Source organism: Leiobunum rupestre, chromosome 10 (genome assembly GCF_980474605.1).
Source record: "Leiobunum rupestre chromosome 10, qqLeiRupe1.1.hap1, whole genome shotgun sequence".
Lineage (NCBI taxonomy): Eukaryota > Metazoa > Arthropoda > Arachnida > Opiliones > Sclerosomatidae > Leiobunum > Leiobunum rupestre.
In genome coordinates, this window is record NC_143393.1 from 37,421,667 (window position 1) to 37,447,806 (window position 26,140).

General features: G+C 39.6%; 1 protein-coding gene across 1 annotated transcript; it reads left to right on the forward strand.

Moving 5' to 3' along the window:
- On the forward strand, positions 1–21,955 carry LOC149925580 (epithelial sodium channel subunit alpha-like). The gene is made up of 13 exons (XM_090161783.1): positions 1–68; positions 1,194–1,430; positions 8,066–8,200; positions 9,157–9,248; positions 9,480–9,649; positions 11,638–11,706; positions 11,768–11,879; positions 13,807–13,879; positions 16,403–16,445; positions 18,829–18,860; positions 19,950–20,010; positions 20,093–20,129; positions 21,710–21,955. Exons 1-13 carry the CDS (start codon positions 1–3, stop codon positions 21,916–21,918), a joined length of 1,338 nt encoding a protein of 445 aa, XP_090017909.1. The 3' UTR covers positions 21,919–21,955.
- The last annotated feature ends 4,185 nt before the right edge of the window (positions 21,956–26,140 follow it).

The window sequence follows — 26,140 nt, forward strand, 5'->3', positions numbered from 1 at the left end:
ATGCCAATTCCGGAAAAGAACTGTCTAGGGACTCAAGCACTGGGAATGGAGTTCAAAAATTACTTCAGGTATGAGAGCGTCAAATTGGGTTTCCATTAAAACCTTAGCTACATAAGATGATAAAAGTATGACACTGAAGCATTTATGCTAATGATAGTTTGTCAGAAATTTGATCTGATTTAAAAGTCATTAAAAGTCGCTCGATGACCAGGCATGGGCTAAATGGGCTACAGCTCAGGGCCCCCAGAAAGGCCAGCCATACAGCCTCTACTTTATAGATAAGGGTTTAGTTGGTTAAATATTATTTATGCTCATTTAGTATTATGTATCCTTTAGTTACGTCTAAAGTAATTTGACTTATCGCCACATCGCGTATCATACGGTACCAACAATTTCTAAAACCTAACAGCGAGTCATTGTCAGTAAAAATCTTATTTTCAGTAGGCCTATGTTATAGTTTTGAAATTAAACATTTTGGTTTGGTTATTGTGTAGTTGAATTTAGACAACGGACATACAAAGGCTGACCGTTGGGGATCGCAAAGGTCTTAAGAAATAATTTAGCCCTGGGCCACAAAAGGTCTTAAGACGGGCCTGTTACTGATATGTTAGATAATTGATGACGATAAATAGGAGTGAAAACGCGTTTAGGTATCAAATTCCTTCAGAAACAAAACGAGTGTTTGCTCGTAGCTTCGTAAGCATACGTCATAACTAAGCCCCGCCTTGAAACGGCCGCCATGACATTAATTTGACGTCACAGATCACGAGGCAAAACGCCACCAGATCCCGCGAAATAATCACGTGATCGCCATGGGTGTCTTAAAGGGACACACCGGCGTTTGAATTCAACCAGTTTCCCGCGCTTGTTTCCAAAATACGATCCTATCTGCTACCACGTGGTAAATCCGGGCCGAATTTATTCAAACGCCGGTGTGGTCCTTTAACCTATACGCGTTACCGTGGCAACGAACACAAGCCACACCCACGAGCGAGCTACGAATAATAGACAATTTTACGTTCCGACTCAATAATTCATAATAATTTTACCGAATTAAGCGTTATTTTTACTTTGTCAGTCCTTATAGGCGCATTATGATTTATATGGTCATGGGCGAAGAAGACTATTATTATGATACCATTAATGACGTTAGAAAGTGTCATAGCATCTCTATTATGTTGTTTATGATATAGCGAAGATCAAACGAGTCCAAGACGAAAATATCCCAAGAGACGTCTTGTTGGCATGACGGAGAGGAGATGGGTGCTGAGAGGAAACGTGATCATCCGCTTGATCATGTTAGCGGCGTGCTTGTACTACACCATCAGCTTCTTGATTGACTATTTGGCGTACCCGACCGTCATGACAGTCCACAAGGACGTCGAAGGAGAAGCCACATTCCCCACCGTTACTTTCTGCAACGATAACAGGTTGGCATTTTTAAACATTTCAAATGAAAGGGGGTAAGAAATAAATCGAAAAATCCTCTCGTTTTTAAAGTAACTATAGTGCTAATCACCCCTAACTTCTGTTAGACTTAATTTTTAATTCTTTTAAACACTTTTCAAGTATTATTACTCTAGATATCAAATCCCAAAAAATACGTATTTCTCAAATATGATTTATAGACAAGCACGTAGATATAGAAAGTCTAGGGGGGGGGGGATAACACAACCAGATGAAATCGCGAGCGCGAAATTGTTCGTTAGCAATAACGCATATTTAAAGTACTGGCTAGACTCGGGAAGAGTGACAATGACATTTCCGCACGTGTATCAAACGAAGTTTTTTTAATATTTCTATTCATTTTTATTTTTGTTTATTTCTTAACGTTGCGCTCCTTTCGTAAGAAAGGAATCGAGTGCTAAGGGGGGGGAGTTAGGGGGTTCCAACCCCCCGGAAACCTTGTGAATGTTTAGTAACGTTTTCTCGAGTAAGGCTCAAATAAATAGACTCTAACCAGAGAAATCATACGAACACAAAACCTACGCGGCGCTATATTAAATCCGACTAAAAACGACAACTTTAATTCCTTTTTTTTTAAACAATTAAAGCCCCATTTTCATGCTCGCTGGTAGCGGGTAAAAATCGACAAAATCCGCTTCCGCTACACACTTTTTCACTTTCCGTGTCGATCTGTTTCAAACAGATATTTTAGCTTTATTTTCACGATTGCGAGTGGCGGATGCGAATTTTGACGATTTTTATCCGCTACCAGCGAGCATGAAAATGGGCCTTTAGTGTCTAAATTTTAAATACGCTCCAAGCAGACTTCAAATTATTGGCTATTTAACAAAATAAAACGAAACGCATCCATTTATCTTACGTTATGTTCATAGAAGATTTATTAAAAAATTGGCACAATGTCTGGTTTTGAGTTGGTTTGTCAAGTTGAAAAAATTATTAAAACAATAACTAGATGGTTAATCTAATATTTGTCCAGAACAGATTTAAGAACACATGTCATAGTTGTATCTTTACAAAAAAAGAATTATTCTACCAAAAACCAAACGGCAGGAAAACTGCTCCAAAAATGACATAAATCATTAAACAAAGTAAAACCTCCAACGCATTCCTATAATGAATGACACTTTAAGATATTACCTCGCCGACAAACCCCTAACCTTGTATGCAAAAACTATTGGACCCGAATAATAAAAACGCAATTCTTCAAATTGTATCGCCACCAACGCTCCTACCGAGAGAATTGTGACATTTTTCCACCCAAATACAAAGCACGTGCGTAGAAAAGTCATTTCAAAAATTATATATAATTGTATATAATTGGGTGTGATAATAAAATTTAAAATTTTAATGGCTACGTAATTAGCCTTCAGTATTTTATTTGGTTTTCGCCATTTTTTGTATACTTCCAGTAAAAAATTTATATTAATTAAACGAACAAAAATCAGTAATTTCTATAATGTACCAATAAAAAGGATAAATAAGAAACGTTTTTGTTATATGAATTTAGAAATTTTGTTATAGAAAAAGAATCAATTTAGGAAATAATTCCACTTTTTATTTTTGTATAAAAAAAGAATTTCAGGGGGCCGTTCACAAATTACTTAAATTTCAGCTCACATGGAAAGTTGCACATTCGAAGGAACTCCAGTACTTTATTTGGTTCTCGCAATATTTTTAAATAAATTTCCAGTAAATAATAGATTAGGCTTCTTAGAAAATAGTATTTCATTTAGACGTCAGAATGTTGGACTGTTAGACTACGAAGAAAAAGTAGGAACCTCTAAACTTGGCGCCTAACGAGGCCACACGAGAGCGAAGGGAACGTGATAGGGGCGCCCCAACCCCATTCTTTATAATCATCGTTGGTGTATATGAAAAACCCACATACTGACATCGTAACTATCGAAATCGTACCTACTCACGCCATACCTATTGAAATAGTACCTACTGAAATCATTAAAAAAAAGCGTGCATCAATATTTTACTGGCAGAATATACAATTACTGGAAGGGAAACGCGAACATTAAGGTTTGGGCTCGTGTGATAGGTAAAAAAGGACTTTGTAAACAAATCGAGGTAACCAGCGTAAACAAGTAAACTAAAACAGTATTTAAAGTTCCTGCTGCTTGGTTTTGCGCTTGTTGCAGTCTACTTCCAGGGGCTAGTAGGTCACACTTTGAAGCTCTCTGGCGCTCTTTTAACTCGTCGTAGGAAAATGGGGAAAACACAGGCTTACTTCTTAACTCACCCCCTACAACTAATTAAAAATTTTGCATGAGAAACACGGGTGCATGGATAGTCTTTTAAAAGTCGAGTGACGCGACATCTGCTGTAACTTTCTATAATTTCGTAAACTAGTATTTAGTTAACACATTAAATATTTTACGAACTACTACGAATAAGAATTTTAAAGGGTCCTATTAAATTAATATTTATGTAAAATATTAAATATTTTACGAATTATAATTTTACATTATATGACAAATGATGGCTCCACCAAAATTTGTTCGCTGTCGTAAGGTGACGGATATTTTAGTGTGGGGTTACGAGTCCCGTTGGGTATAGCTGGTCTAAGATTATAGGCCAACTTCATAGTTATTTGGTTTACTCCGTCTTTCACTGAAAGTGGGCTCGCTGCTAGATACATGTGCTATGCAAGCAGTCAACTTCCAGTTGTTTTATATACGTGGCGCCATCCCACGCTGAGACTTTACACGGCTTTAAATTTTCACGCGAAGTGTCCTTGTGGAATAACAATGTAATCGGTTTTTAAACGCGCACTGGAAAAGTCTAGGTGAAGCTTTTCAGAGCTAGCGTCTGCTTTTGTCAAATTAGAGAATTGAAAAATGCCTAAATATCTGGGCGTTGTATTCGCTCCATGGTACCATGGATCGAACGTAAAAAATGGTCAAATTATAATAAAATTAAAATATTAACCTACTCACTCGTAAGTATGCCTCTGCTAACATTTCCATAAAACAAATTCCAACTAGACCTTGTTTAACACGGAACGTAATAAAGTGGATCCAAAAAAACAAAAATAATTATAGTCCTTTCGCTATTACAAGGTTACCATGGAAACGAAGTCACTATAGATTGTTAAAGTTAGAAACGCGCTAGGAATTCTGAGTGCTTTCAAAATCCGCTTCACTAACTACTATCTTCCGTTTCCCATCAGTAAAGCTGATAACGCGTTTCTCGTCACGGAGTTGGAAGGGACGTAATTTATACCGTGAACAAGGTTCCATTAACGAAAATGCATACTTATGAGTGGTATGTTACGTATGATCATAGCCCTCTGCTAATTGCGTCTGCTAATACGCTACCTATCTAGAGGGTAGCCAATAAGAAAAGGCATACCACACACCAAATGACGCGTTCTCCCTACACGTTAAATGGTACGAGCTTAATCTCTCTTTCAGAATTCGACGTTCGTACGCGTGTGAACGAGCTTCGGAAAATAGCACCTTCGAAAATATGAAATGGAAATTACTAGAGGCGTCTTCACATTTTTCCAAAAAATGGTGCAGCCGACCAAAAAACTATAAGGTATCAAGTGTGCATTGCTTTTATGACTGCGTTTTTAATTTCCTTAAGCCCAGGGTTGGGGGAAAACCGGCTTTTATAATAAAAACCCAAAATACTGTTTTTTTAAACACTGCTTTATTTGGTATCTTCCCATTGCGCCGAATCCCATTCGATCGAATTCCCATTAGACCGAATTCCGCCAATGTTTTTGATGAAATTAGCCCAAAGTCGGGTTTTGTATTTTTCTAATCGACCGACGCAATATTCACAATTGAGCGACCGCAAAAAAAAACAGTTTTTCTTTCTACTCCTTTTGGTAGTGGGCAATTGAGTTGACCACTTTAAAAATTGCCTGGTTAGGTTTGGTTAGGTTAGGTTAGGTTAGGTAACACTGCATGCGGTTCTGACAGATGCTGAAACGGATATAACCGAATCCTAAACCCGGAGAAGTGCGGCTTTTTCGGTCGAATGGGATTCGGCGCAATGGAACAGATTCCTTTATTTTACTTTTAATCTATTTTTCGCTTTTTTTTTCACCGTGCATACTAATTACCAATCGAATAAAAATTAATATGAGTGTTATTACAAGCCTCACGTGACCAAAACCAAGTTTTAGTTTTGGTTTCGTTTTTGATTTTGTATAAATTCAGGGTGACCAGGAAAATGCCTCTAAAATTTTATAGACTAAATGGGAAATTTTTAAGCGAATTAAAGGAAAATATAGGAAAAACCATAAGCACAAAATAAGGATTCTTATCGAAAATCAGTAGCTAAAATAAAGTTAAACATAGGATGAAGAAGGGTACACGACGACGGAATGTTTTCGGGTTACATTCTACACTAGAAAACCTAAGGAATTTATATGAAGGTATTGAAAATATAGGAAATGTGGTCACCTTTAAATGTTTTAGAAATGTAATCATTTCGGTAAGAAAATGTACAAACATTTTGGAATAATTTTTAGTTAATTAAAAAAACCAAATTATTAAAAAAAAACCATTGGTTTTAAAAAAAATCGCTTGTAAGTCAGCCAAATGCAGTGTTTCATACTCAAAATTTCAATTATTACGCTCACTGTAATACACTTCGGTACAATATTTAAGAAAAATAGAAGTCAAGTTCTATAATGTTAATTGTTTGGGCCGCCTTTCGTAGAAGTTGGGGTTATTTTAAATTTCCAAGGAACTAGACCATCTTTCGGTGGGATACACAAAATCACTTTTTAGATATTTAAAATCGTTAACCTTTTGATTGGAAATTAGTCAAATAGGCTAATAAGAAGGCAACACCAATGAGGTAGAATAAATAGAGATCCAAATCCGCCTTCCAGGACCTACCGTTTCGCGGGACAGTATTTGTTGAGTTGGAGAGTTAGGCCTAGTAAATGAACTTAATCACATCGTGTTGGCGCCATCTATCGTGTTATTGGAAAACTAAACCTTAACATATTTTGCAAAAGTGTCTGCTTATAGAAACAGATGGCGCCAACACGATTGGATAAAGTTGAAACTTAAGCCTAATTCTCCTACTCAAATAAAACGTGTCCCACGAATCCCAGATTTGTTTGGATCTCTATTTACCCTACCTCATTGGGCAGCACCTTAGGCTAAAGTCATCTATAGACTTTTAATGCCTTTAAATCAGGTGGTCGGGTTAAACTGCGTAGGAAGGAGGTAGCAATCCCTTCAGGCCACGCGAGCCAACACTCAATTTTACCGTTAACCTCAAAAAGTTTTTATGGAAAGGGAAAATCGAAGAACCAGTCAAGCGGGAGCTTGCAAATTAGCCTAACTATAAATTCGGAGTCAAATTTTGCTTTTCCGTGACTAACAAACGAGGATTCAGAGAAAAGTAGTTCTTACGAATGATACTAGATGACGCTATAAAAACAGGGGGAGCGGGGGATAAGGTTTTCGTTTGAGGGAGGGGCTTAGGTAGGGCATCTAGCTAGCAGCCCTGGAAGGTAGACCGAATGTGAAGCAAATCTACCTAAATTTAAATGGGCGTTAATTAAAAAAAACATATCATTGAAAGCAGTAGAGTATAGACTCTTATACGCGCCTTCGTAATCGATCGCCATTACCTTACAGTTTACGGGGAGGGTGATGAAAAAACCGGTTTTGGGGAGATGAAATTTCTGCGGTGGAGGGCTTGCTCGTTGGTTGTCTGTACGATAATGGCGGCGCCCAGTAAACGATTATAAAAATAGTGTATAGAGTAATTCGAAAAATAGTGATCAGAGTCCGATAAAAGTTTAGAGATGGGTGTGAAGCTACGTTCAAACCTATGGAGTATAAAGTCGAGGGGTAAGTCACTCTCGGATGACCTGTACACCGAGTTCGCGTACTTACAAGGAGACGACCCGAGGTGTTACACACCGATTTTGTTCAAACTCGGGGGATTGGTAGACCTTCATGTTACTTGAAAAATCCTAAAGGGATTTTATTCAATGGGCAACGGTTTTGCCATGGCAACGAAAAATGTTTTTGACAACATAAAATGGAAATTTTCCCATTGAAAATAACATGGGATTTTGACCGATTCCAAGGGTCCCGACCCTGTGAAACATTTTACAAAATTGAAAAAAAAATACAAAATTATAAAAAAAAATTAAAAATTTACGAATAAAATCAAAATTGATCACATTATGATCAATTTTTTACATTTTTTTCACAGGAATATCGATCAAAATCCCATGTTATTTTCAATGGGAAAATTTTAATTTTATGTTGTCAAAAACATTTTTCGTTGCCATGGCAAAACGGTTGCCCATTGAATAAAATCCCTTTATGATTTTTCAAGTTACGTGAAGGTCTACCAATCCCCGGAGTTTGAACAAAATCGGTGTGTAACACCTCGGGTAGTCTCCTTGTTAGTACTGTTAAAGGTGCGGATTTTTAAGAGTTCACGAACTTTTATTAGCGCAGTCAGATGTACGACAGTGTACACCGAGTTCGCGGAGTGACCAACCCCTTGTATAAAGTGTTCTCGATCAAAAGCCATATTTAACAAAACGATTTAAGTTCGTAGAGTTTGACCTAAACCAATACCTGTGTCCGAATGTGAAAAGTCAATTTCTGTACGCCTTATTCATGACGATCGACTTCTACATGATCCTGTCGCCCGAGGAAAAGAAGCAATCGGTCCACAACATTACTAAATTCGTCCAAACGTGCCTCTTCAATTCTTTCACTTGCTCCTACAAGTAATTACATCTTTTAACGTACGCTTTCAAACTTACCAGAAGAAAAGGATACGAAAAATCCCAGATAATTTCAAAATCAGGAATCCATACTTCTACTTGGAATGCTTATCGCAGCTGATTTTCGTCTCGATGTGGCCGATGGTTTTTATGATGTCACCAGAGCCGTACTTAGCCCAAATGGCGCCCTGGCAAAAAAACAAAAACACCCCCAGAACCTTAGGTAGAAATTTTTTATTTTTCAATATCCAATTTAAATTAAAATCTTTGATTTTGCGCCCCTAAAACTTTGGCGCCCTGGGCCACTGCCCCGCTCGCCCTACTCAAGGGACGGTTCTGGATGTCACTATAGCCGCGTTCACACTAGGCACTTTGGAAACGTTTTGAAACGGTTTCGAAAGATCAAATTGAACATTTTCGGAGTAAACTGTATTAATGGCCATTCGATAAATACATTCGACACCAAAATTTTACAATTTGATAATTCGAAACGGTTTAAATACGTTTCCAAAGTGTCAAGTGTGAACGCGGCTTATGTTAACTTAACAAACAACAACGTGAGAGGGGAGCGCGTGCAAAGGTGATTTTTTCTCTCGTAGGTGCGGCCAAAGCCGTCAGAGCGATATTACAATACGCGATACGCCAGGATAAGCATTCCAAGTAGAGGTATGGATTCCTGTCAAAATCTATTCCGGGAATTTGTTGAAAAAGAGCCATTGTTTCAGTTGCGTAGCTAGACAAATTGAGCCCCAATGCAAAATGAGCGCGGTTGAACTAGGGTCCTGGATCCTTAAGGGTAAATGCCCTTATCTTCTTTGAGTACATTTGTAAATTAGCTTAGCGCATTTTAACGACATTGGGTTAATTGGCCTAGTTACGACAAAGCATTGTTGGTCATTTTGAGAAGAGGTCCACTGAGATGAAAACAGTTTTTACAAGAAACTTATCTTTTTTGGCAGTAACTTTTCCATAGTGCCAAGTGCAGTTTTCGGGGGACAGTGTTACCGTACGAATTTCAAAGAATCATTGACACCGTACGGTTTAGCGAGTGGTAAGTAGCTATAATTTAGTAGTTCAAAAACATTTGCGGTACCGGATTGAAAGGGTGACACCAGCCGCGATAGGGGAGAAAGTGCGCCCCCCACCTCAGGCAATCGGAAACTATAATTTCGGAATGGCGCTGCAGAGCAGACGAATATGTTTGGGAAGGGGGCACGTGTTTCTCCCCCTTACGAGACTGGCGGAACCCTTGAAATTCAATTTTAATTTCAGTTTTTTGCAGGGCTAACGCTTATTTTCAACTTGGAAATCGGAGAATATTTGTTGAGCGACATGAACAGCGCCTACGGGATGCAGCTCATCATAAGCCACGATCCCAAACAGACCCCCAAAATGGGCTCAACTTTTTTTAGCGTCATGCCGGCACGGAGAACCATCGTCGTCCTGGAACAGGTGCGTCCATCGTGACAAACTTGGGCTGCCCGATGGAAAGGGCAAAATATTGTTCGCTTTCTATAGAGGATTTCATTGCGCTAAACTCGAGGGGCAGGTCACTTCCATTTTGGGTGCGTCTTAATCATAGTAAAATGATTTAATCAGGATAATCGTGATTAAATCAGGGTGATAAATATTAAAAATTTTAATGGATATTATAAAATCTAATCACAATTTAAACGTGATTTAATTATTCTAATCATGATCTAATCTTTTTATTCAGGATTTAATCATTTTAATCAGATTTTATCATTTCAATCATATTTAATCATTCAATCATGATTAAATGTAAACTTTCGAACCATGATTAAACGTGATTTACGCATTCTAATCATGATCTAATCTTTTTAATCACGATCTAATCTTTTTAATCATGATCTAATCTTTTAAATCATGATATAATCTTTTTAATCATGATTTAATCATTTAAACCCGATTTAATAATTTAAACATGATTAAATCAGATTTAAACCTTCTAAACATGATTTAAAGTGATGTAATCAACATAATCGTGATTAAATCGAATTTAAGCAAAATAATCACGGTTAAATTGGATTTAATCTGTGTAGGGGTGCGTCGTTAATCAAGGAAGTGACCTGCCCCTCGGCTAAACTAAACTTATAAATAGGGATGCACCAATATATAACCGATATATCGACCTATTTTTCTAATATCGGTATCGGCTATCAACGGTTTAAGCATGGGCCAATAAAAGATTTCATGAAATCTTTTATTGGCCCATGGTTTAAGCAAAGCCGATATGGGCCGGCACCAGTATTAGAAAAATATTTTCAGAAAAACATTCAAAATAAAGAAAATTATCGATGAACTAACTAAAGATAATATTTTATTTGACTTCAGAAGCTAGATCATACCTTTTAATTTGACACGGGGGTTACGGGTGTAAACAAATAAAAAATTACGATATTCGATTTGTGATAGAAAATATGTATCACGTAAAATGAAAATAAACATATTCGGGTATGCTCTTGCAAACGTTTTTTCATGAAAAATTAGAATAAAGTGGTATGACAGTGTACTGAACCGTCTTTTACAATGATTTTATCATATACACTCAGTGGCGTAGCCAGAAATTCGTCAAGGGGGGGTCGAAGTATGTGAATGTGAAGAGGGGGTTCGAGAAGGGGGTGGAAATTTAGTACAGTCAAAGGTAGGCCCAAAGGGGCAGGTCTGGCCCCGGAAATCCCACCTTGTCTACGCCATTGTATACACTACTTTTATGATAGATAACTTTGTTAATATCGGCCGATATATAGGCTGAACCCATATCGATGCATCCCTACTTATATACAAACCACGTACACTCAACGGAAAATCAAAAATCCACGAAAAATGTCGGCAATGATTGTTATTGTTCTCAAACCCTGGATCCAAAACGAGGCGCACGACCCCCTTTGCCGAGAATCTGTTCCATTGCGCCGAATCCCATTCGACCGAAAAAGCCGCACTTTGGCGGATTTAGGATTCGGTCTAATGGGATTGTCCCATTCAACCGAAAAACCCGCACTTCTCCGGGTTTGGGATTCGGTTTTATCCGTTTCAGCATCTGTCAGAACAGCATGCAGTGTTACCTTACCTTACCTAACCTAACCTAACCTAACCTAACAGACTTAAAAATATATTAAAACGCTTCCATAAAAAATCAAAAGGAGTAGAAAGAAAAACTATTTTTCTTTGCGGTCGCTCAATTGTGAATATTGCGTCGGTCGATTAGAAAAATACAAAACCCGCCTTTGGGATAATTTCATCAAAAACATTGGCGGAATTCGGTCTAATGGGAATTCGGTCGAATGGAAATTCGGTCGAATGGAAATTCGGTCGAATGGAAATTTGGTCGAATGGAAATTCGGTCGAATGGGATTCGTCGCAATGGGAAGATACCTTTTGCCGAGCTATGAATGTTGAAAAGCTTTATTATGTTTCAGGTCATGGAAGAGCGTCTGAAAACGCCGTACATCGACGAATGTCGCGACTACGGAAGCAGTTCTAAATCGGTAAGCCTTCGAAACGATCGTACATCTTCTCTAGAGGCCTTTTAATTTCAATGTCACGCAGGAATGCGAGTACGAATGCTGGAATAAGCACACCAACGAAAGGTGCGGATGCAGCGAACCCATAGTACAGCCCGCCAGTTCTTCCAATTGCAATAGCTTCAATACCACGCAAAGTGAGCCTATTATTGTCTTACAAGGAGACTACCCGAGGTGATTATCACGGATTTTGTTGAAACTCGGGGATTAGGTGGACCTTATTGTAGTATGAAAATTACCAAAGGGAAAAGTTGCAATGGGCTTTAGTTTTCCCATGGCAATCGAAAATGTTTTTGATCTCTCAAAACGAAAAAATCTCCATTTAAAAAAGCATGGGATTTTCTCGGTTTCACTTACTTAAAAAATTTGAAAAAATTAAATTTTCAAAACTTAGCTACAAAGATGAATTTGATCTATTTGATCTACAAAATCGGTGATAACCACCTCGGGTAGTCTCCTTGTTGGTTCGTAACACTGTCGGAAATTATATATCATACACTCGGAATGCCTAAGGTTCCATCGGCAACGTGCCGCGAATGCGTCTGGAGAAACAGGCGGGATTTAAATTTCCCTCAATTTCGACAACTTTTTAATTAATATTTAATTTTAAATATTAGACGCCGAGTCTGGGTGGGTTTCGTATCCAGTTTTGTTCAGGGCATTTTCAATTACAACCACAGAAAAAATGCCATAACTCTATCACTAATACAGGAGTCCATACATCTACTTGGAATGCTTATCGCGGGAGATTTTCGTCTCGATGTGGTTGACGGTTTTATTGACGTCACTATAGCCAGGTTCACACTTACCCCTAAAATCGCTTCGTTTTAGATAACTAGTTTTTAAAACCAACGTGAGAAATCGCTTCGTGTTGGTTCGGGAAGCAACTCGTCCAAGTCGGTTCGCTTAGAATCACTTTCAAAACGACAAGGCGGGGAAGTCAAATAGCTTGTATTTTCAAAAATAATGGGAATAAAATTCTAAATAATGTCAAATAATATTACTGTATGTATAGTAAACATGATTAACTAATTGTTTTGGGATATATTTTAGTATTTTAAAATTTTTTGTCATAATGTTAAAATGGCGTTAAGCCTTGGCTATAAGCGAACCGGGGTGAAGCGATTTCGCACTCGTGAACCAATAATTAAAGTCGGCGGTCAACACTGGCATTCAAACCGACCTATACTCGGTTTTAAGCTCTAGTGTGACCGTGGCTTATGTTAACTTAACAAACAACAACGTGAGAGGGGAGCGCGCGCAGAGGGGATTTTTTTTATCGTAGGCGGGGCCAAAGCCGTCAGAGTGATCTTACCATACGCGATACGGCAGGATAAGCATTCCAAGTAGAGGTATGGATTCTTGCTAATAGAATAGCATTTTCCATTTCACGTCCCATTTGATTCCCCCTCACGCTCCCAAGAGTAATTCGCTCTTTACCCCTATAGATCGATTTACAATTTTTAAGGGGCCGACTTTAAAGGGGTAACATTCATCCGAGGTAACGTGGTGATGGCGTTATTTGTTAGTAGATGGCGCTCTGATAGCAGCATGACGTCATAATTTTGATTTTTAACGATTGATTGAAAGTTTTAATTTTTTAGTGGAGAACGGTTTTGTCGAGATTTAAAATACCAAATTCTCTTCCCTGATTGGATAGTTTAAAATCGTATTATAGTGCCATCTATGGCGGAGAGTGTTAACTTCTGTTAAAATTAATTGTTAATTTAAATTACAAAAATTATATATTTTTAATAAGAATTTAAAGTACTATAATTTAGTAATTAATTAATAACTTTTTAAAAAAGTTTATTTTTCATAAACTTGATAGTGTCGCCATCTATCTCAAACATTATTAAATAGGAAGGTACCTAGGGTGGGTTTCGCCCCTTTTTGCATATTTCCCTGTAGGCAATATGCGTCTATAAATATCTAAAACTGAGGTCTTCCGAAACCATTAAAGCACGCGTTTTTCCTTCCCCGTCTCGTGCCCGGTGAAAAATGAGATTATAGTCATTCTTTCTAACTATTAATAAATCGATTCTTACAATTTCATTTCTACAGGATGTTGTTTATTCGAAGTGCGAGAGCACTACGTTCAGAGAATGTACAAATGTAACTGTCCTCATTCCTGCAAGTAAGCTTCCACCAATAAAGTATTTTGGTCTTGCCATAAGTAACATAATACCAAGAGACATAGCAGAAAAAGAGTCTGCCTCGATGCTGCCTCCGTGCGCCATGAAAATTTCCAACTTCGCCCCTTGAGCGTGATTACTCGTGTTGTTAATTTTCCGGAAAAATTAAATGCGGAAAAATTTCCAGAAAATTTTCCGGTTTTCCGAATAAATTTCCGCAAATCGGGAAAATTACTGTTGTTTTTAACTTTTTATCGATATAAAATGTCTAATATCAGTAAACCTACTACAAAACAATTATAGTGTTACATTGTTAATGAGTTCAAAGCTAGTCTAGAGATTTAATTTTAGTTCGAAATTAATTAATTTATATAAATTTGAAAACAATATATTAGACTAATCATGGAATGAAAACTTTTTTTTATTTTTTTTCAGAAAAATACGGAAAATTTGAAAATGCATTATTCGCGAGTTCGCCCGAAATCCTACTAGGGTCGCTAGTGTCGCGGGTACTATTTAAAAAAAACGATTTGAATTTGAACAATATGATTGGTTCGCTGGTATAGGGGGTAAGAGGGAGGTTGGCGAAGTTGGAAGTTTTTCGGGAACCTATGGTAGAAGTTAGTGTATTGAGGTGCTGGCTCGCGTGGCGTGTAGGGCTTGCTACCACCCTCCTACGCATTGTAACCCGGCCACCTGTTTAAAGGCATAATAAGTCGCTTGATGACTTGGGCCTAAAGCTTGTTTTCCACTAGCGCGCGTCATAATGTTATTTTCATTACGCGCGTAAAAACGTTTGAACGTTTCAAAGCTGAGAAACGCGTCGTTGCGCGCGCCAGTGGAAAACAAGCTTAAGGTGGTTATTATTATTAATAATCAGGAAGGCTAATACCCTTGGCACCACCTTCGGCCTAAGTCATCAAGCGACTTTTGAAGCCATTAATTCCGGTGGCCGGGTTACAATGCGTACAGAGTTGCCAGAAAACTTTTAAGAATCTCGCCCAAAGTATGTGAAAAACCAGTCAATTTCCGTCCAAACCAAAATCCGAGATTTTACGAAACCGCCCAATTCCCGCCCAAGGCAAAATAGCATTATGGCCCTTCAGTTCTTAAATTCATGCCAACAAGATAGTTTTTACTCTAATAACAATAAAAAGGATGAGTCACTGTGCCCTTTCCTAGGTCACTCTAAGCCGAAAAATAGGCAGAAATCGTTTGAAAGCCTATGTCAATTTTTATTTATTTTTTAATTACCCGCATTTCTCCACCATAAGACCTACTATTGATCATCAACTCTCAATTTAAAGAAACAAAATCACTTACAAGGAGACTACCCGAGGTGGTTATCACCGATTTTGTTGAAACTCGGGGGTTAGGTAGACCTTATGGTAGTATGAAAATTTCCAAAGGGAAAAGTTGCAATGGGCTTTAGTTTTCCCATGGCAACCGAGAATGTTTTTGATCTCTCAAAACCAAAAAACTCCATTTAAAAAGCATGGGATTTTCTCGGTTTCACAGGGTACTTAATTACTTAAAAAATTTGAAAAAATTAACTTTTCAAAACTTACCCAAAAAGATGAATTTGACCTATTTTGGGTAAAATTGATCAATGATTTTGGCTAAAATTGATCAATTTTGGTTAAATTTAAAAAAAATTTAGGTAACCGAGAAAATCCCATGCTTTTTTAAATGGAGAGATCAAAAACATTTTCGGTTGCCATAGGAAAACTAAAGCCCATTGCAACTTTTCCCTTTGGCAATTTTCATTCTACCATAAGGTCTAAATAACCCCCGAGTTTCAACAAAATCGGTGATAACCACCTCGGGTAGTCTCCTTGTTAGTTCAAGTTAGTTATCAATCAAACAAAATATCAAAGGGAACAAAAGAAAAGATTGAAATGTTTTTTATTAAATATGAATGAATAAAATTTAAAGGAAACAATTTTTAATAGCTTTTAAGAATTAAAATATCGATGATGAGTCACGGGGTTTGATGTAAAAAGTAGTAATCGTAAAACAAGGACGAAAAATCAAATTTCAAAAAATATCAGCTTCAACTTTTGAAACCCGCCCAAAAACCGGCCTTCCGTCCAACGATTTTTTCCCCGGAACTACCTTCGAAAAGGAGCCCAATTTGGGCGGGAAACCGCCCATCTGGCAACTCTGAATGCGTAGGAGGGTGGTGACAAGCCCTGCATGCCACGCGATCGAGCCAACAACTCCCTACACTCACTATTACCGTTAACTATGATAATACCAATAAGTATGATCATTCCAATAAATTATTACCGAATTGATTTTTAGAGTAATTGCGCCATCAAGGTTTAGTTCAGCACAGAGCCCCCTAGTGTATAAATATACAAGAACGATAATATACTACTCACAATTGTCAGTTCGGTTGCTAGTCGGAGCTAGGCGAGAGAGTTTGCGTAGCATTTGAAAAAAGCGTAGTTCATCATGATTCAATCATACTTTTAGATTAGACTTACCAAATAGATTTTAATATATATTTTTATTTGTGGTAGGTCAATTCACTACAATGTTTTCCATTCAAACGCTTTAATAGAGGTACGTTTTTTATTCTAGCTGGCAGTGCCGAAACTAGTTTCCCGCCTTCAACCCTGTAATATTTTTTAAATTAACCGCGAACTATAGTTGCTAGGATCTTGATAGTTTTATGGTTAGTTATAGCGTTTTCCATTTGACTGCTCTAGATCGATCTGATCAACATTTTATGTTCCATTTGCATGCTCGGATCTGCTCCGATCAAGTTTCGCGTATTCCATTTCCCGCTCTCGGGTGCTCCGAGATCGCCCAAAACCGATTTGCCGGTTTCGACAGATCAACGGATCGAGATCGAGATCGGAGCAAATTTTTGCGTGTTCCATTTAGTTTGGTTGGCAAAATGGCAGACCAAGACGCGAAAATTAATATTACTAGCAGATAAAAAACAACAAAGCGCGGGAATATGTTAATGTTATGTTCCATTTGCGGTTTTACTTTAGTCGATTGGGGCGAGATCTATGACGTCAGAGACAGATTCGGAGCGAATCTCGAGCAATCAAATGGAAAACGCTATTAGTCAAGACGGGGTCACAGTTTAGTGAAAGTTCATCGATTTTTATTGGATGAAAAAAGATCAATATTGATTTATTGTCGAACTATATTAATCAGCGAAATTCTAGAAACTGTAGTCTGTGAAATAGCGGTTCAGCAAGGAATCTAGAGATAGGAAGTGGATACTTTTCGCTTGTTCTGGGATTTCGGTGTTGGTTAAGACCCAGTAAGTAGCCCTATGACGTCATTTTACTTTGATTCTGGGGAGGCGAATAGTTCGAGTCTGGGTAAATCTGTTTTCCCAAAATGGCTGCTTGTGCCCATTTTACCAGATAAATTGTGGATAAGTAGACGATTTTATAGTTTACTCAAGGATCCTAACATATAGGATCCTTGGTTTACCGTCTTTACACCTCCTGGGCTGCGTTCAGTATCTCTAAAAAAGCTCAGCTGTTTTTTACTGAACGGGTTTTTTGGCTTCCGGTTTTGACGTCATGTTGAGCAACGAAGTCATCGGCTGTAAGAGTAGGTTTTTCCGTTGCTCCACGGTCACGTGACGTCGCGGCACGGAGTAAGGCTAGCTGCAGACGCCGCGATAGACGATATTTTACAAAATTTACAACAAGCGTAAAAAGCGTTGAACAAGATCCTACGTCACGTTAGCAACGGTCTCAACGAAAACCAAGGATCCTATATGTTAGAAGGATATGAGGCGAGGGACGAAAAATGGCAGCACCGTCGGTGGGTCAAGCGCGATAGAGAATCCGTCTTTAGATTCCGTCAAGGACAGAACATGGAGGAAGCACCGCCAAAATTTATCCTTGAGGGAGTAGAAACAAGACGTCCCACGTTTAGAGGCTCTCTTAATATCCACGGCGCTGCCGGCGTTTTGAAAACACGGGCTGGCCGGAGGGCTACCTATCCTTCTAACATATAGGATCCTTGCGAAAACAATTTTTTCAGATACTTCGTTGAGAGTTACTGAACGCAGCCCTGTTCAGGAGGAGTAAAAAGTGTAGTCCGTATACTCTGACCTTGATAAATAATTCACGATGTAGAAAAAGGGAATAGTTTAATTTATGGTAAAGGTGTACACCTTTTGTTCCAGAACAAGCGAAAAGTATCCACCAGTTCTTGAAGTTATTAAAGTTCTAAAATTAAAAGGGCCCACAGTGGATAAATATTATTCGCCCAAGCCTTTGAATATATTGGCGTAGCCACAACCGCTACCATTAAAAGCATTTGAAAGGCTCATGAAGAACTGACAACTTGGTTTTATCACCTACCCTCCTTTTGAGTTTTGACATGGTTTTATCGAAGCTCATTCGACGAGCTCTGTTTACGGATCAAGAATGTAATTATTTATACCAAAACTATACAGGGTGTCTTGATTTGATCGGCCCAGGCATTTTTCTCAAAAACTATACTTTCTAAAAATGTGAAATTTTAAGTATGTACTCTCTCGAGGGAGATCGTTGTTATTTGTAAATTTCAGAAAAATCGTGAAATTTTTCACGGTTTTAGAAGTGTTCATAGTTACCATGGTAACCAACGATAGACAGCTACCGTTGGAGGTCTATTTTTCGTAGGTCACGTGCCGGAAGTGGGTAATAGCTTTTTTACAAAACCGTTAATCGGTAAGCTCTCTGAATCTATATTACCTTCGTATATGACTATGTCGACTCGATCCGCGGCCACCATGGTCATTCGAGTCGGTTGTCGTTAATTTTAGGGATGTTTTGCTTCGACCATGAGCACGGCTAAATGTAGTAATTCTCCCAATTATAAATAAATACATTCTTGCAGCGCCCTAGTGACGGCATTGCTAGCTGCGGCTACCGCGTGTATTAGAACTTGTAATTATTTCGTAGTAATGAAAATTTTTCCATTTTAGCCGACTATCTACAACGATAATGGAATTGGATTGTGAGTATGCCTATAACTGTTAAATAGTAGACAAATAAAGTAAGGGACCCGAATCATGAGCGATAAAACCAATTCTTAAAATTGCGTCGCCCACCAGCGCTCCTGTTTAAGGTAATCGCGAAACATTTTCACCCGAATACAAAGCACGCGCGTAAACCAAGGTTGTGGTTTTTTTAATTAAATAGGATTTATATGACAAATCGATTAATACATTACCGCTGCGCGCTCAAACTAAACGAATATTTTATTTAATCTTAATGAAATTTAATTACTAATTAAAACCTAAATAGCTCTTTATATAAAATACGAGATGTCACGTGATTACGTTAGATTTATCGTGCAGTTAAAGTTAGAGAGCGCGCGCATATTTGTTTTTTTTGAGCTCGCGCGAAAACGCACGAGACCCTCTATACGGAAATATTAGGAAGCGCCAGTGGCGTAGCCAGGATTTTGTTTCGGGGGGGGGGGGGGGGGCACGCCCTACAAAAAATAACACTTTCTATACATGTATGCGTATATATTATTTTATAGAAAGAGCTATTTAATTCAGTTAGATCTGAATTGCAACTGCTAGAGAACCTAATTTTGTACATTTCCATAAAAACATTAAAGTATAATTAGTGATTTAAATCAAATTGATTTAAATTCGTTAGATGACGACACATAACGGTTTCAGTTATTATTTTACGTACGTCTTTAATATTTGTGTTGAAATATTACAAGTGGCGCTGCACTAAAATAAGAAATCGCACAATCTAAATTCTGGTCCATAAGTTTATTTGTCGAAGGCAGGAGTCCATACCTCTACTTGGAATGCTTATCCTGGCGTATCGCGTATGGTAAGATCTCTCTGACGGCTTTGGCCCCGCCTACGAGAGAAAAAATCCCCTCTGCGCGTACTCCCCTCTCACGTTGTTGTTTGTTAAGTTAACATAGTGACGTCAAAAAAACCGTCAGCCACATCGAGACGAAAATCTGCCGCGATAAGCATTCCAAGTAGAGGTATGGATTCCTGCCTCAGAGGATAATGATTGCTGAATGAAGGAGCAAGTTGAAAATTTTCAGCAATTTTAATAATTGTTATTGTAGGTTGCACATGTACTTGAAAACGTCGGATGTAACAAACTACATTTCACAACCAAAATACATGGTTTTAAATTATTCTAAAAAATTTAATATTATTTTAAAGTTTTTAAAAAACTAAAAAATACTTTTTTTACTCTCAATATTAGGTAGCGGATGTCTTTAGCAATTTGGGAGGACAATTAGGTACGTATCAAGTGAAAGGAATCATGCATTACTATACACAAGAATGAATTTATTCCAACTCTAGCAGTAAGCTCCCCCCCCCTAATTAAAATCCAATCAGCAAGAATGTTTATAAATATGACACTAAACGACATCGGTAATTGGCAGGGGCGTAGGAACGTTCTGGAAGTTGGAGGGGGACCCCGAACTCGGGGAGAAACGAAAAGTGGTCTGGAGAATGGTTTTGAATGTTTAATGGAGTGTAGCTTTTTCGAATGCATGTGTACTTTTTACTACTATGCAAATTGGCGGGAAAAGACTGAAATTTAAACACAGTTGAGGTTCTATACGATTTATATGCTTTTAAAATGAGAATTTGAGCCTTTTGAACATTTCAACTGACCAAAAATTTGGAGGGGGCAATACCATTAGTTGCCCCTCCCAGCAAAATTCTAGGGAGGGGCATTGTCCCCCCGGTCCCCCCCGGTTCCTACGCCCCTGGTAATTGGAAGTATCCAAACTTTAAACTCGTCACACCTTAATCTCTTCGTTGGCAGAATCACTGCCAACTAGGAGCAACAAACACAAGAAGAACGTAGCTACGGGCGGGGGGAAGACAATTTCCGAATTTCCCCCTTCCGACGGCAGCAGGCGCTAAAGCGTCTAACCAATGAGAACTGTACACAATAAAATGCACGACTTATGACGGGTTGCGTTCTCCTTGTGTGGGGTGCCGTGTTTGTTGCTCCTAGCTGGCAGGTTAGTTTAATGGTAATATACACGAACCCAAACGTGTACAGGAATGAAATACGAAAATAAAGCCCAGTTCACACTATACAATTAATTGGGCCACTTAATTGAAACCAACTAATTGTAAGCAAGAAAATTGTACAGTGTGAACAGAAAAAGTTGGAACAATGGTTACAATTTTTCTGTTCACACTATTCAATTTTCTTGCTTACAATTAGTTGGTTTCAATTAAGTGGCCCAATTAATTGTATAGTGTGAACTGGGTTTAACTACCTATAAAATGATTATAATAGCCAATTTTATGTTCCGATTGAATAACTCATAATAATTTTGCTTTTGAAAGCGTTTCAATTTTCGCAAAGAATTGGATGCTCTTTAAAGAAAAATTTGTTGCGTATCCTTACCTGGCAGTTCGAAAGACTAGTTATCAATCCATAGTCTCGTTATGATTTATGTTGTCATTGACGAAACAAACGTAAATTTTAAAAATCCCTTGGTAGAATAGAAAGTGTCATATCAAAGATAATACCCTAGATTCGAATTCTGAAAGCTTTCTGGTTGACGGTTTCAGGGTTGCCACAGTTTTTTCTCATTCAAATTCCCTGACTTTTCAAGGTTTTCCCTGACTTATTTTGTAACAAAATTTTGTTCAAATCAGGGCCCCTAGGCTGCACGGGCCCCGTTAATTTGTACCGGTTTCCCACCTCTCTCATCGGGCCTGATTGCAAGTGCCTGTAGCCCGCTTTCAGGGCGTAAATGGATCCTTCATCTTCCATCTCTAGAATTTTAATGAACAGAAATCACCCTCAATTTTGTAAAATGTATTAATTATTTTTGTCGTAATGGCTTAGGTTTATGGATGGGGCTCTCACTAGCCGACGCCGTGGGCCGACTCTACAATCACTTGGTCAGAAAACTCTTCATCAAGAAAGACAAAGTCGAGCAAATGAAAGGGAGAAAGCGTGTATCCAAAAATGCTACCAGGAAATCGAAACTGAAAAGATACAAAGCGCAATGTTATTTTACGCGCACGTCTGAATTGGAATACACCTTCCCTTGATGCATCTTAATAACTGTGCACCGTAGTTTTTACTGAAATAAAACCATTTTGCTTAAATTGGGCAGCTTTTTTTATCGCTTTGTCTATGGGGAAGTGATCAGATAATCAGTTAGGCTAATATATCCTTGGCACCACCCTAGGGCCAAATCATCTAGAGACTTTTTTGCCTTTAATAGTTCTTTTTATAAAGTAACGTGGCCTCATTGTTTCAATGTGGCTCCTACGTCACAGTCTCTTACTTTGACAAGCCTACGAGCGCGCGCTACAGCGGCTACATACGCCAGAAGAATATAGGTTTTTCTAGAACGCGCGCAAATCGCTCGTATGAGAAATATACTAGTAAAGGTGTGTCTTCAGTGGCGTAGCGTGGGGGGGCAAAGGGGGCCATGGCCCCGGGCGGCATAGATGTAGGGGGCGGCCTGGCAAATTGAAACCAACGCGGCCGGCCGATATTCTGGGTCAGAAAAGTGACATTGGCGGCAGCCGCTGGCAGGCGACTATTGCAGTGTTGTCACAGGCCCTTAAGGGGTCTGAGTGTTCAATAACTGGTGGCTTTACTGAGGAGTCGGGGTCCGGCTCTTGTAACCCATAAGGGCGGTGGCACACCGGGAGATGTTAGCTGAGATCAAATGGTCCGATCTCCGACCTCCGACTTCGGTCAGGTAAGGGCTGGAAACTAAGCTTCAGCTCAAGCTAATGGAGAGGGGCCAGGCATCCTGTCGCCTAGGCGGAGTTGGTGGCCTGCTGTGGGGCGGCGGGTCTCCGTATGAGGCGCTGTGGCCCGGTTTCCCGGCTTTGTGGAGCTCATTGGGATCTACGGTGCCGATCGTGCCGGGTTACGCTGGACCGCAGTGTGCCCGTTGTGCCCCTATAGTCCACCTTTTCTTAAGGGCTTTGGCACCTCACCTATGTAGTTAAGGTGCTGGATTCCGATGCTAGAGCACCCGCTCATGTAACCCACTGCTGTGTGCGAAGGGGCGAATTGGTCAACCCATTGTTGAACCTTCTGCTGGGAGAGGGGCTTGCGACCTTCAGTAGTAGGGTACTACTACCCATGTTGGTTTTGTCACCTGTCCGGGCTGTGGACGCTGGCGTAGGGCATTATGATGATAGGCCTCCGGTGGTGTGGTTCTCTTGTTACCGGTACACTGGGCTATAATTTCTGATAATAATAATAATAATCAGCTAGGCTAATACCCAAGGCACCACCTTAGGCCTAAGTCATCAAGCGACTTTTGAAGCCATTAATTCAGGTGGCCGGGTTACAATGCGTAGGAGGGTGGTGGCAAGCCCTGCATGCCACGCGTTCGAGCCAACAGCTCCCTACACTAACTATTACCGTTAACCTCGATGCAGTGATGTCACACCGTGCGCTGTGTTTATGAGATTTCTATGCCGTCAACAGAACAGTCTACGAGTCTAGCCGGGCAGCGCGCGGTGTGGCAACACTGCAACAACCGCCAACAGAAAACAGTCGACGAGTCTAACCGGCTCGAACGAAACGTCAGTTATTGTTATTGAGAAGCGCGGTGCAGTTACTATTTAAAATCTACAATGTCGTTCAGATTAACAAATCTGGGTATCGTGGCAATCGAACAAGAGGTACAAATTAATATTGACCATTGCATAAAAGAGTTCGCGTTGCAAAAAACACGCAGAATAAAATTTAAATTTTTTAACGACTTGAATCATTTTGCAATCAACAGAGTATCACAGAATTTTTGCCTACTTTTGGGGGGGGGGGGGGCGGCAAATTTAGGGTTGGCCCCGGGTGGAAGAAATGCACGCTACGCCACTGTGTGTCTTACCAAGGAGGATAGGAAGGGAGGCGAAGAAGGAGGTAGGAACGCACCAGCATCCTTGTAAGAAGCTTAGCGCGCGCTCGGCGGGAAAATTTCGGAAAAATGGCGGCAAGATTGCGGCCGCTACGCTACGTGTTGCCGCCATTTTTCCGAAATTTTCCCTCCGAATTCGCGCTAAACTTCTTACAAGGATGCTGGCGCGTTCATCCCTCCTACTTCGCCTCCCTTCCTATCCTCCTTGGTCTTACATTGGTCAACGCCAAGAGCTGGGCTCGAGCTCACCTCACTGAATTCGTATATGAGCTTACGGATGGTCTCGGGCTCACCTTGGTCTCACCAATTATTGGCTCGAGCTCGCAATATAAATTTCCATGCCGATGTGAGGTCTCGAGCTCAGTAGATTTAAAACAAACAAACCGTCTCGGGCTCGGACTCACTATACTTACAAATCGACGGGTGGTTTCGGGCTCTGGCTCGCAACATTTACAATTCAACCAAAAGCGACATCAACCAAAAGCGACATAAGACCCAAAAGTGTGTCAGTATGGTATAATGTTTAATGATAGTTTGTCGCGAAGTAAAAAGATGGAGTGGGAGAGGGGGTTGAAAATACGTCATCAAAATTTGTAATTTTCTCCACTTCAGCGCCGCCGAGTGAGGCGTTTTAGAACGTATGTCTACGGGAAAATAAATCGAAGAGAGAAAATCGCGCAGACCATAGGCTAAATATAACGTTGCTAGTACTATTCCAACTAGTAGTTTATGTAGTCTATTGTGAGACTAGCTCTCAGTAAATATTTTAACGGGCGCGAAGGTAGAGTTGACACACTTTTGGGTCTTATGTCACTTTTGATTCAACATATGATCTCGAGCTCAAGCTCACTATAGTCACTTGCAAATAAAACGGTGGCCTCGAGCTCGGTCTCACTATGTTTTAAAACTACTAAAGCTCAAGCTCGAGTTCGATGTTTCGTCGCGCAATTTATTTATCAAATAGCCCAATAGTTGATTTTATAAAATAAAAAGTGGTCTTGCCCAACTTGTTAAAATGTTGCTCTTACGTCACAAGACCCAGCTTTATTAGTGTATTCCTCGCACGAGCGATTTGCACGCGCTCTAGAAAAAGCTATATTCCTCGCGACTGCAGCGCGCGCTCGTAGGCTTGTCAAATTAAGAGACTGTGACGTAAGAGCAACATTTCAACAAGAAGGCCACGTTAGTTTATAAAAAGAACTATTAGCGTTTTTGAGGTCCATTCTGGCATCACTGGCACACCTGGAAGACAGTCGGAGGCGTTCAGGCAGCCCTGAGCCCGGGAACCCAGACGGATTTTGCCAAAATAAATTTCTTACGTGACCTTAGGGCTAAACAATATCATGAATTTGTAGCCCTTTAAATTGCATCTCAAAATACTTCACTGACACGCTGTTCTTAACCCGAAAGCCAAATTTCCAAGGTTACAATACGAGGGATTATTGGTACAGAGGTTACTCGTGTAACTTTTCCTATTGGGGTTAACGAGTAGGTAGTTGTCTAGGGGAACTTTAGATAAACCTTTCTTGAGTAAGAAAAATGAGATAAATTTAAGCTTTACTGAGAAATAATTAAACATTAGGTTGATAAACACTACACTCTGCAGAGGTCAATAAACACCATAGCAACAACAAATCGAAAAACTACAATAACAACGATCAAATATTTACATAGGACTTATTTCTACAACTACTTCAAATCGGCAACCAACAATTTCATCAAAAATGTTTTGATACTTAGTTTTCCAAAGCGAGGATCGGCTCTCATCGTCGGCAACGATTCTGCTCGGAGGGCGGCTCACTATTATAATATTATATTAATCGCGGTTGGGCCACGCAGCCGGTGTCTCGATGGACCTCGCTTCAACCCGAACCGAAGTTCCGAACTCAGTCGCGAGTCATTACGACATCCGTAAAATGCTAAGTCCCGAGAACCGTTAACTTGGTGAACCGCTTGAAGCGTCTTTCTCAAGGCTCCGGGCTTAACTACTGAGCGGCTTGGTCTCCCACTCCGGATCTCTGCTTCCTTTAAGATTTCGGGACAGCAACCTCTTCCAACAGCGTGGGTTCCTCGTTTTTACCAGGGGGTCACGTGACCAAGCTCATCCTGGTGCCCTCTTCCTGACCTGGTCCTCCAATAGCATGGCGTCCTCAACTCAAATTGACCAATAGGCCAATGGGGGCCGAACTTGGTTTTATGGTCGCGTTGCCAGGTCAGAGGTCGTGGGAAAGTGAAAACCTCCTTACCGCTTCGTAACTCGAAATATTTCACTAGAGAGCACTTACTGTTACTATAAACATAGAAACTACCACAGTATAGAAGGTCCTGCCTTTGTACGTGCTTTACTAAGATGACACGGGCAAAAGGTTCTCCCTTCATTTCCGGTT